We start from the raw sequence: 11,521 nt of genomic DNA on the forward strand, positions 1-11,521 counted from the left end.
GGGAAAAAGGCATGGGTGGGTATCCTTGTATCCCCTCGACTTTCTGCCTGAACGTCATGATCAGTCTGAAGTGACTAAAGAAGATGAGTGAAGACACGTTTCTCACACTGTAACTCTAAGGCTACGTTCACACTGCAGGTCTTAATGCTCAATTCCGATTTTTTGATCAAATCCGATTTTTTTGTCTGCTTGTTCACACTACAAATAAAATGCGACAGCAAACGCTCTCCAGTGTGAACGCTCAAAGCGGCCCGCATGCGCAAAAGAAGACGTTACACACAACGCGCTCTGTTTAGACCCAGACCAAACAGGATTGTTTGACTGATGGCCCTTAATATAAAGACTTCGGACTTTACGTTTCCCAATTTTTGCTTTAAGTTATTTTGTTATTTACATAATAATGTAGATAACCTAATAATTATCCTTATTGCTGTTTTAGAGGAGCGGTGCTTCAAAGGATAGTTGCAGATTTCGGTCAGAATCTGCAGATTATACAGTACAAATAAAATGTTCACGTTTTTCCAACGTTGTCTTCCCAACAGTTTCACTAACATCTACACGGGATGGCCAGGAAGCGTTCGCGATGTCTTCTCCGGCGCTCATAATTGGCGTCTGTCTCGTGTCAGTGACGTAAAAGACGGATTTAATGCGACATGACCGTTCAAACAGCAGTCGCTTTCTAAAACATCGGATATGTATCGGATTCAGTACCACATACGAAAGTGACCCAGATCGGATTTGAAAATATCGGATTTGTGCTGTTCACACTGTCATACCATGATCGGATATGGGACGCATAGGGTCAAAAAAATCGGATTTGATGCGCTTTCGCCTGCAGTGTGAACGTAGCCATAGTTCAAATAAACAGAATCAACCTTCTGGAATTTCCTTACTTGGATGATTGAGCATGCATCAAAATAAGCTCACCATAGTTTCCTGACCAATGAATCAAGCTTCTGCTACAACCCTTTAATTAATTAAATAAATTAATTCTTTCTGCAACTGCAGCACAGCCTATTCTGGCTTGAATCTATACTGAGCTTAAAAACAAACATTAGCCTCTTTCATAAGTTCTTTTTATTTATTATTCCAGTGTTTAAAAAATTTGTAAACACATTAGTTTCAATGCTTGGATCACTAATCACTATACTGATGAGAATTTTTTGAACCCAACTGAAACAAAGGCTCAAATATGGGCCTATTTTTTCCTGATAGAAAAAAAAAATTGTGAGAGAGAAAGAATACAAACCAGAGTACAAGCCAAGCACTTTAAACAATACAAGTAATCCAATAAAAAGAGTTGGTACACACTAATCTTACTCAGCTGTATTACAACATACTAACCCCAACCACCAGACATTACAAAGGTGAAGATGCATTTTTTTAAAGATTAGTTCATTATGAAAGCTGAACCTTACAAAGCTTCAGACGACCACACAAGAAAAAGCTGTTTGAACAGTACATGACAGTTTTGTTTATTATGATGCACTACATTCCAGAGAACTATATACCACCATATAGTCAGACTTCTGTTCCCTTTTAGGCATGCACCCTAATGTTAGCCAAGATCATATGAAATATTTTTTCAATTAAATGATATTGCTTCATTGGTCTTTACTTAATTTATTTTTCATTGATAACATAACAGACATAGGATCTATAAAAATACATTTCAAAACCTTTTAGCCACCCACATCCCCAAAAGGATGAATATAAAACATAGATTTTGCCATGTTAATACTAGGGATGGGTACCAGTATCCGGTGCCATTATGGCACCGGTTCTGACATAAACGGTAGTAACCAGACCGAAAAGCAGCGTACATTTCGGTGCTTTTTTTTACTGAGATGTCATACACTTTGGATTCTAGCCAATCATTTTACCTTTCCAAGGATAGTAGGCGGGCCCAGGTACGTACGTTCTTTTAGAGCAGAGCTACAGATTAAAAATGCCCAAGGCGATGCGGTCAAAAGTCTGGCTGTACTTCACAGCAAAAGATGCAAACTCAGCAACCTGCAACAAGTGCTATTATGCTGATACTGTGATACTGTGCAAAGGAGGTAACTCCTCGAATCTGATGAAACACCTGGCGACGCATAGCGTTTTTTTAAAGCCGAGAAATGCACCGTATTTGATAGCTTGCTGCGAGACCTCACACCGAGCACATCTACTGCGGGTGTGGTGCCTGTTATCGGACCTGGAGTTAGCAACATCCCCCAAGAACCCGAATAGGAGAGTCCCGGCCCCTAGCCCTGCCAGTGTAGCAGAAATGATGACGGATGATGATGGCAGCAGCAGCCGTTCTTCTCTGCGTGAGTAGCTTAATGTTGTTCGTGTGTAATTTACGTTGAGTAGGCTAAGCACGTTATTAAATTAATGCATGTAAGGTAAACTAGCAAACACCGTCGTAGTTACATGCGGCTGTCTTCTTGTTTGATGGCAGATACTCCCTTCACCCTGGCCAAAAAGGCTAAAATGACCAAAGAAAAAAAAAAAAGTGGGAAACAGCTAAACATGAGAGTTTTTTGGACAAAGTTGGTGTTTTTTTCCCATTGTTTAAGCACTGCTTCCAGCCAAGAGTGATACCATAAATCCCCTATAGCTGCAGAAAAGGCTTACATTGTTATCTTTTTACAAAAAAACCCAGCTAAACATGAGAGGTTTTAGGACAAAGTTTGTGTTCTTGATTCTTTAAGCACCGGTTCGAGCACCGTTTAAGCACCGGCACCATTTCAAAAGTACCTGTTTGGTACTGGTATCGGATAAAACCTAAACAATACCCATCCCTAGTTAATACCTGTTGAACTACTGTTGAAGTACTTCAAACTTCAGATCAAATGTGTAATTAAACTAAACTAAAAAACATTATTTTCTAGTCTCTGATGTAGCTGAAACTTAAAGAATAAAACAACTTTAATTTCCAAGTTTTACCTGTTCTTGGTAAGAATATGTGAAGATGTCACTGAGGAAAATGGATTTGCTGTATAGTGTGCATAGCAGCATGAGATATGGTGTTGTAGGCAAATTCAGTGCAATTCATGCCACTTCTAGTAAGGCCATATATACTTGACAACACCCTGCTAGGATTTCACAACTGTGTAACTTTGCTTAGAATGTTGAGAAAGATTCAAAGGTTGTTGTACTACTGGAGACTGAAAATCTTTCATGCAAAAAGATGTTTAATAGTTAGGGGAATTAATTAAAATATCTTGCCTTTAAAAAAAACACACACTCACATTAAAAATATTGAAAGCAAAAGTAAATGTGATGTCCTCAATAGAGGAACCAGGTGTAATTTATCCACTGCTCTATAAGAACACTTTAAAATGGTTTGATTATGTGTTGAATTGTCCATCTTTGACCTGTACATTCCTGTATTAGAAGTTTCTGGTTTATAATCTCCAGGCATCTCTTTGTCTGTCTGTTCTTCAGTTCGTTGCCCTGGAAAAGGAAACAAAGTGTTAAAAAAAGGCAGCTAGTTTGTTCAGTTTTAAGACTAACAGTGCTCATTCAACTTGTTGTGAGATGCAGCAAACAACTTTGTTGTCACGGCTGCGGGGGCAGACGTGTAGTGAGTGTGAGAGAGGACCCAGATGCTGGCACTGGCTTGGATGTGAGTGAGCTTTTATTAACACACTGGTGGCACAAACAGAAACACGGCGAACAAAAACAAAACCTAAAGGTGACCTAGACTGGGAGTGACTAACAAAACGAACATGAACAGATGACTCTGGGAGAAAACGCAGGGAAGAAACACAGACGGACTAGCGACGAACATGAGTGAACACACACTATAAATACACAGATGGGAACGAGGAAACTACACACAGCAGGGAGACGAGACGAGACAGGGGTAACGCAAACTGGACACACTGGCATAAGACAGACTTTCACAATAAAACAGGAAACTCAAAACATATGCGAAGACACAAAACAGAGGGAGCACAGAATTAACACCGGGAAGCCAAATAACAAAACCTAAACATCAGATCTCAGGAAGTACCATGAAACTAGGGAGCTAGAAACACTAGGATAGAAACCAAAACACAAACGGTCACAAACCATGCTGAAATCAAAACCAAAAACACTGGGTCACTGACCCAGGACCATAACATTTGTAGTACCTGAGTGAAGTCCCAGTATATCCCCATTCCTTTCTGCATAGCCTCTTTACAGTCGTACAGGCCAGGCTCAGTTTCTTCTGTGCCCATGTCAGCTAAACATCGGTTGTCATTGTACTTATGTGACTTGATGCCACCAATGTAGAGCTCACCCGTTCCACGATAATATGTGAACTTAGAAAGAAAGAAAGAGACAGAGAGACACAGAGGTCAAAATGATACTAGGATGCCTTTTCTTGTGAGAGAAATGTTACACTAAACGTCATGCCTTGCTTTGCTAGGAACCTGGAAAGGAGTTTTGGCGGGAGCTGAACACGGCTGTAAATATTGTGTTTGGATTTCATCTCACAGCACGGACCAAGAAGGGGACACTGCACGGGAGTCGGGAGTTTGCAATGGAAGGAATCAGAATTTGGGACCTGTCTGCAGGTCACTGTTTATCTTTCACTGTAAACAGGAAGTTTTGCGTTTGGGCCCTGATCTTGTCTGAAACCTGATAATAGTGCAACCCTGAGCTGATGCACCACCATAAAACTTGGACGCTGTAAAGCCAGAGTTGATGTTTGCTTTGATGGTGAAATTGTAGATCCACAAATGCTTGTGTTTAGAAAGAGACATCCTGGGTGTGATCCAAAAATACCAGCTGCACTGGAGACAAGCTTAGAGACGAAAATACTCAAATTTAACTCTTTAAAGCTTGAACCATGAAATAACTGCCAGAAAATTCTAAATTTATTGCTTAAAATTGTGTTGTGTGATTTGTTTAGATTTCTTGGGACGGCAGCATGGGGGATTTACTCTGAAAGAAGTCTCTAAAAATTAAAAATATGTATCAAATATGATACAGTAGGCGTTAACAGCTTTACGACTGCACTGCCTTATAATCATGATTCTCAACACAATTACTATGTGCTTCACTTACTTGAGGTCCATAGTAGTAGCAATTGTAGGCAATAGGTGTGTGACCTGGTACTGGTCCTTGGTCTATGCACATGTCAGCATCAAGGTTCTTCATCTGTCATTAACAGAACATTATGAATATTACAAATGGATACATGCAAATCACCAAATACACTGATTCCCACATATCCTGTAGGACTCCACTATACCAGGGCTCTAGAGTGCGACCAATTTGGTCACAAATGCGACCAAATTTTTCAATGGTGCAAGCTGGTCGCACCGGTGTGACCAGCTGTCCCAGTAAAAGAGAAAAAAAAATCGTGTGTCCCAATCAGAGATAGTCAGGGGCGGGACCTCTATGATTGGCCGTGGTCCTGTAGTTGTCCCGTAGTCCTGTGTGTACGTTTGAAAGTGCAGGTGGAAGAAGGAGGTGAGTAGCTTGAATAAAGTGATATCGATTCATTAAATCCTGAATCGACTTAACCTCTTAAGCCCCAACGCCCCCTGATACGGGGGGGGGGGCAAAAGGCAGGAGATCAGTTAGGCTTGGGGCTTAAGAGTTTAATATAAATGTATAATATAAATTTATTTGGCCAGAAACGCCAGAATCTCAGGTTAAAGCTCTCAAAAATATTTCAACAAACAGCAAATGAGAGCAGGTAAAATGATTCCACACAAAGACGTAAACACAGAGCGCGGACCCGACGCATCAGAATCAGCTTTCTCATTCTCAGCTTTCTAACCCGACGGCACGTACACGGACACGCAGTGAGAGCTCACTGATTCTGATGCGTCGCTGTGTTTACGTCTTTTTGGCGCTAGATTCTGAGCTGCAGGTTTTGTTTCTCTCCAACCAAAATTCACTGAAGCAGCAGCAAAAGAAGATCCAAACTACTCTTCACATTTGATAAATGTCGTCATTAATCCCCTCTTACTTTTGCTGTTTTGCTTCCACCACGATAAAATCACACATCGTTTATCGTGTCTCTCTGTGCTTCAAGAACAGTTTCCCATCTCAAATCTCTGTTTTCAGCATTATTCATTCGCTTGTTACCCACCAGTCTATTGTTGTTTACAGCGCTGTCAGCCGCTGTCTTCTTTTTTTTTTTTTTTACTTAAAAGTCCTCGGACAAGAAAGCCTAATTTCTGCTGTTCAATACTGAAGAAATTTATACTTTTTAAAATTATGCAACATTGCAGAACATTTTTAAGGTTATCTGCTATAAAAAGCCAGGCCAGGAAAATCTCCTTCATTTTTTCTGTGTTTTATTCTGTTACTTTGACACAAAGGCATCTGCTGTGATTCTCACACCTCTGATGAAGTCTCACATGTATCGGTACTGATAAATGATCAGAATTATAATGTTTCTGATAATCGGAGGCAAAATTTAATCGAATCGGGACCTCGTGAATCGGAATCGAATGGATTATAGAAATCCGTGATGATACCCAGCCCTAGTGAGTAGCCTAAGCCTGATACAAGTGGATGTAGCTGTGGGAAATAAGAAAAGATGAAAAGAACTATTGATAAATGTTTTGTTAAGTTAAGGCCTGATCTGTCTGAAATTCATAGCCAGTGCTCTGACACGGAGCCACCCATCTTTGAACGCTGAAAAAGCACAGTGTATCCAGAAAACACATTATATGCTGTGATAAATGCACTGCCCAAGTGTCCCCTCTCCCCACTGCCCTTCAGTGGCAGGCAGCAGGAAACAGGTCATCAGAGAAGGCCGATGTGATAATTAAGTTTAACATTGTCTACAATATTACCAAAGGGTGCTAAAGCACTTTAAGCACAAGCAGTTTTTCAGTAATTTATCTTTCTTGTAGAAATGTGCTCCAAATAAAGAACTTTGTGTTGACAAGATTGTTAGTCAATTCTTTACAAATGAATATTGTCTGTATGGACAGCAATTTCCACCCCAAAAAGTGCACATTAAGCGATGTGGCTGAAAAATTTGGGTGCGCCTAACTTTTGTGCTGGCGCACCTAAGAAAAAAAGTTAGGCGCACCAGTGCAACCGTGGCAAAAAGATAGTCTAGAGCCCTGTATACCAAAGATACTAAGGAACAGAGAAAAGTAAACTTACTCCTCCATATGCGAGTAAGTTGTCCCAGGGATCCAGCTTAGGATACACATTATCCAGGTACCATTTGAAAGGTTTACAGTTCAGCCTTTCTCTGAGTTTCTTCCTCTCTGAAATGTCACCTATGTCAATTCCATGATTCTGCAGGAACAAAGAAAAACATGTGAATCGATTCATAGATTGTGACTGAGGAAGAATCTGAAGAATGATTTTCCTTAAAAGTTGATGTTAAAAACACAAAGAGCACTCAAAGCCTAACATCTCCTCATGACTCTGTGAACAGGAGAATGAAATATCCTTTAGAGAAAACATAATTTGCTGTTTGTGTCAGTGCCTCAAAACACCTCAAATGGGATGTTCCAAGCCAGGTTAACGTTGTGCTTGTATTCATCCATCCAGATCTCTGCAACTCTGAGGGCATTTCTCTTCATGGCAGGACCCAGGTCAGGCATGTAGGGCTTGTGGGCCCTCTCGATGTGGGCGATCTTGGAACATGGAACAACTTCAACACTGCCTCCACATGTCCATACCTACATGAAAAAAATGCACTGTAAAATTTAGATAACTGATCACTTATAACTTTGGAAGAGTAAAAAAGGCATTTTAAATGACTTGTGGACTATAACAAAATCCAGCAGGTCCAGCTCCACAACTATTCTTTAAAATCATTATTATGTAAGAGAATTTTATAACTCTATGTGATCTTTACTCACACGAATTCCCAGCTCAACATTTTCTCCACCATACACTTTCATTCCTTCATCAAGGACTCCAATTTCCCCCAGAAACTTTCTATCAGCAACCAGGATCCCCATGACAGATGGACTCCTAAAGTCAAAGAAGAGAACTCTTTTTTACAACTACTTTATATTGTTATTATAATTAAAATAAATCGAAATATCATAATGATAGAGTGATAGAGTTAAAAAGCTGTTATTTTGGTTAAACACTGATTTCAATTGAACTTACTTGCCAGGCAGTGAACTGTCATTAAGTTTGTAATACTCGGGTGTAAAACTCTCATACATGCACCACAGAGCCCAGTCGAAGGCGTGTGCACTGGGATCATAATTAATACACTTGAGATCATCAAAGTTGACTCTATCAAACACCGGGGAAACCACCACAGTTCTGTCAGCTTTAATCTGTGTCAGCAGAGGTTCAGCCCTGTATGAAGGAGGGGAAAAACTTTACATGTAATAAGTTTAAATTAGACGCTTAAAGAGTTCAATGTAAGTACACACCCAGACATCGCATTTAAAAAAATGTCCTAATAACAGAAAATATAACACCTAAACAATTGAATGAAAATATGTATTTTTGCCATGTTCCTACCACATCTCATGGACTTCAATGTGTGCGTCCAGGATGGCCACCACGTCAGCAGTAGCAGCCCTCCACCCGGATGCTCTGGCATGAGCGAGACCTTTCTGCTCACTGTGCCTCACTCTCACAATACGGAGATTAGGGTTCTCCTGCTCAAGCAACTTCACATACATGTCAAGGTCACCCTTCAGATTTTCTGAATTGTAGAAAGAGAAATATCCTTTGTAGAATTTTTATTGTTGTTTTTTTTTTTGTTCCTTTGTTTTTTGAATTTCCGTGGATTTTCAGGTGGATCAGTTATTCTACAGTCAAGAAACTGAATGGCTGGATGAATTTAAATCAACCAAGCAAAAAAAAAAAAAAAAACTGGTTTGATTACAAACATGTGTGACATGTCACAGCCTCTGCAGGAAAAGTTCATTTGCAAAACCACTGTTTTTGTCACGGTTGGGATGGCAGACGTGTGGAGGTGAAGTAAGGACCCAAGTGCAGGCAGAGGTTGATATGAGAACTAAGTTTATTTAAGTGGAGATGGCGAGTACAGGAACTAAAAAATAAACTAAAACTGGGAAAACCTAAACACATGGACTTGAAGTCAAAACTCTCAGGGTGATATGCAGAGGAACACAGGAAGAACTCGGAGGAACCACAGAGAGACTCAGGGAAACAACACAGACAAACCAGCTACTAACAGAGACAAACACAAGGCTTAAATACACAAAGGGATAACAAGGGAATGAGACACAGAAGGAGAGCACAGCTGGGAGTAATCAAACATGACGAGACAAGGAAGCAAAGCAGAATACACTACACATAGGATAGAGACTACCAAAGTAAAACAGGAAAAACAACAGATATGCACAGACACAAGCTTGACACAAGACATCGCAACAGGGAGGGAACACAAGGGCAGACAGAGGAAACACAGAACCAAAACCCCGAGGACTAAAGTCAAAACCCAAATACACAATCAGAATAAACTAGAACATAATATCATAATAATGAAAAGCACAAAACGCTGGGTCACCGACCCAGGAACGACACAGTTTTAAAGGTTAACTGATCAGAGTGATCAACTATAATGTAATTCAGAGTTTTTAAATGAATTAATTCAGTGAATTAAGTGTTAGTGTTAGAATTAAGTGAATTAATACAAGTGGTTTGTACATCTAACAAATAACCTCCAGTTAGCTTTTCATGATTAGCTTAAACTGGTAGACATAAACAGGAAAGGAATGTGAGAGGCGTGTACATAAGACAACAGGTACATTATCAGTCTGCACTCACTTGCAGTAATTTGTATGGCCTATAATTAGAGTTGTTTTTTTTAAAATAACCAACTTACCATTAGAACTATTATCATCCACCATTATTATCTCCTTCAGCAGGTTTTTAGGAGTGCGGTCGATGATGCTGCGCAGGGCTCTTTGGAGAACAGACAGGGCTTCATCCAGGTAGATGAGCACCACACTGAGACTTAGCAGGTCCTTGGGGTAACTCTTTTTCAAACACCTATTTATTAAAAAGAATGATATGAAATACCACTGTATTTGCAACATAAAATATTTTAGGAAGAAAAGAACTGTGTAGAGTTAATTGTCTGGAAATTGTTTGTATGTACATGAGGTGGAATAAGAAGATTGAATCATAAAAAATAAAAGTTGTACCGAGGATCTCTGGTATCTGGAAGAGGTCGATCCAGAGGGAGGCGATCGCTCAGAAATACATTGTACCCATACTTCTCATACAGGCTCTGAGCCTCTCTTTGGTCATCCTCAGAGAGATTTGCCCCCCACTCCTTGAACAAGGCCGAGTTAGGGAACAGTTTCTTAGGCTTTTTCATTTGAGCTGCCTCATTTTGGGGTTGGATATTTGCATCATCTTCCTTCTGCTTCTCTGCTTGCTGTTGGACCTCTGCTGGTTTTCTGTGTCTGTTGCTGACTTCTTCTAACATCTTCTGCATGACATCCTGCTTTTTCTCAAAACGTCTGAGTGCATCGTCTTCAGTAGAAAACAACATGAGCAAAAACATGATCAAGGAAATGGAACAGTTAATATTCCTACTAAACAGAACAAACACACTACACAAAATAATGTGAAAATTACAACATAAAACACATTTATAGTAAAGGTACAAACACCTGTGTTATAATTTGACCTCACCTGTTATTAACAATGTGCAAAAGTTCAGTTAAAAGCCATTTATCTTTTATTAATAACTATACATACTCTTGTTCCATGACTGCTTTTTGTATTTTTTTCTTTCTTTCTAATTATAAATCATCTTACAACTTATTGTCATGTCATACATGAGCAGCCAATACCCTTTACTGCTTCTCAACTTATTTCTGATTTCAGCTCCTTTTATTACTGGATCTCTCCTTATTTGTGGTGCAAATACTATGTGTACCATGAAATAATAATTAATATTAATATGTGACTGAACTCACTTAGATTGCTGATGCTTGCCTCCAGGTTGGAAAAACTCCTGATCATACGCTGTGTGTCCAAATCTTTATCGGTATCCACACCATGTTCATATCCGTTCTTCAGAAACATGCCCAAAAAGAAGAGGCCGACTATGGTCCCCGGTAAAAAGAATGTCCGCTTTGTCCACGCTCCCCTCATAGTGATAACACACTGACCTCCTAGTCAGAAAATAAAACTTCAAATACATTTAGCTGATAAAGTGGCGAGTTCAAGTAGTTTGTACCGACTGTGGTGCACTTACATTCCGCTGAGGTTGATCCCATGTAAGAATAAAAGCTGGTTTATCTACCCTACCCTCATAGTGATAAATTATAGAATGCCTAATGTGATAACACCTCAGAGAACACACACGGCAAAGGTCAGCTACTGACCTGACAGGATCTCTTAAATTTTAACATACTGCTCAATGAATAGACAACCGTTGTGTGCACATGCTTCGGATATATTGTAATCTTCAGTTTACTGGCTGCTAATTGTTTGGGTAACAAGTAACTTCTGTTGTCTAGTTACTTGATGTCTGAGCATCTTAGGTGCAGATTAGAAATGCAGATATGTTAAACTTATCCAGTATCATAGTTCATGGATGTATGCACTGACA

General features: G+C 39.7%; 1 protein-coding gene across 1 annotated transcript; it reads right to left on the reverse strand.

Annotated features, from left to right (window-relative positions):
• Positions 1-3,321: 3,321 nt before the first annotated feature.
• Positions 3,322-10,992, reverse strand: LOC134631862 (probable polypeptide N-acetylgalactosaminyltransferase 8). The gene is made up of 11 exons (XM_063480419.2): positions 10,884-10,992; positions 10,101-10,434; positions 9,779-9,945; positions 8,443-8,629; positions 8,077-8,274; positions 7,821-7,935; positions 7,452-7,637; positions 7,111-7,248; positions 5,044-5,136; positions 4,125-4,295; positions 3,322-3,441 (listed from the first exon to the last, which is right to left on the reverse strand). The coding sequence occupies exons 1-11, from the start codon at positions 10,990-10,992 to the stop codon at positions 3,322-3,324; spliced, it is 1,818 nt and encodes a 605-aa protein (XP_063336489.2).
• Positions 10,993-11,521: the final 529 nt, after the last annotated feature.

Source organism: Pelmatolapia mariae, linkage group LG7 (assembly GCF_036321145.2).
Source record: "Pelmatolapia mariae isolate MD_Pm_ZW linkage group LG7, Pm_UMD_F_2, whole genome shotgun sequence".
Classification (NCBI taxonomy): domain Eukaryota; kingdom Metazoa; phylum Chordata; class Actinopteri; order Cichliformes; family Cichlidae; genus Pelmatolapia; species Pelmatolapia mariae.

What these genes read in the sequence shown, in the direction of transcription:
- LOC134631862 (XM_063480419.2), bottom strand. Translation starts at nt 10,992, where the DNA reads ATGTTTCTGAAGAACGGATATGAACATGGTGTGGATACCGATAAAGAT. An exon ending in CTTGGAACATCCCATTTGAG is followed by an intron (nt 7,249 to 7,451) that starts GTGTTTTGAGGC and finishes TTGTTCCTGCAG; the next exon opens with AATCATGGAATTGACATAGG. An exon ending in ACTTACTCGCATATGGAGGA is followed by an intron (nt 5,137 to 7,110) that starts GTAAGTTTACTT and finishes TGTTAATGACAG; the next exon opens with ATGAAGAACCTTGATGCTGA.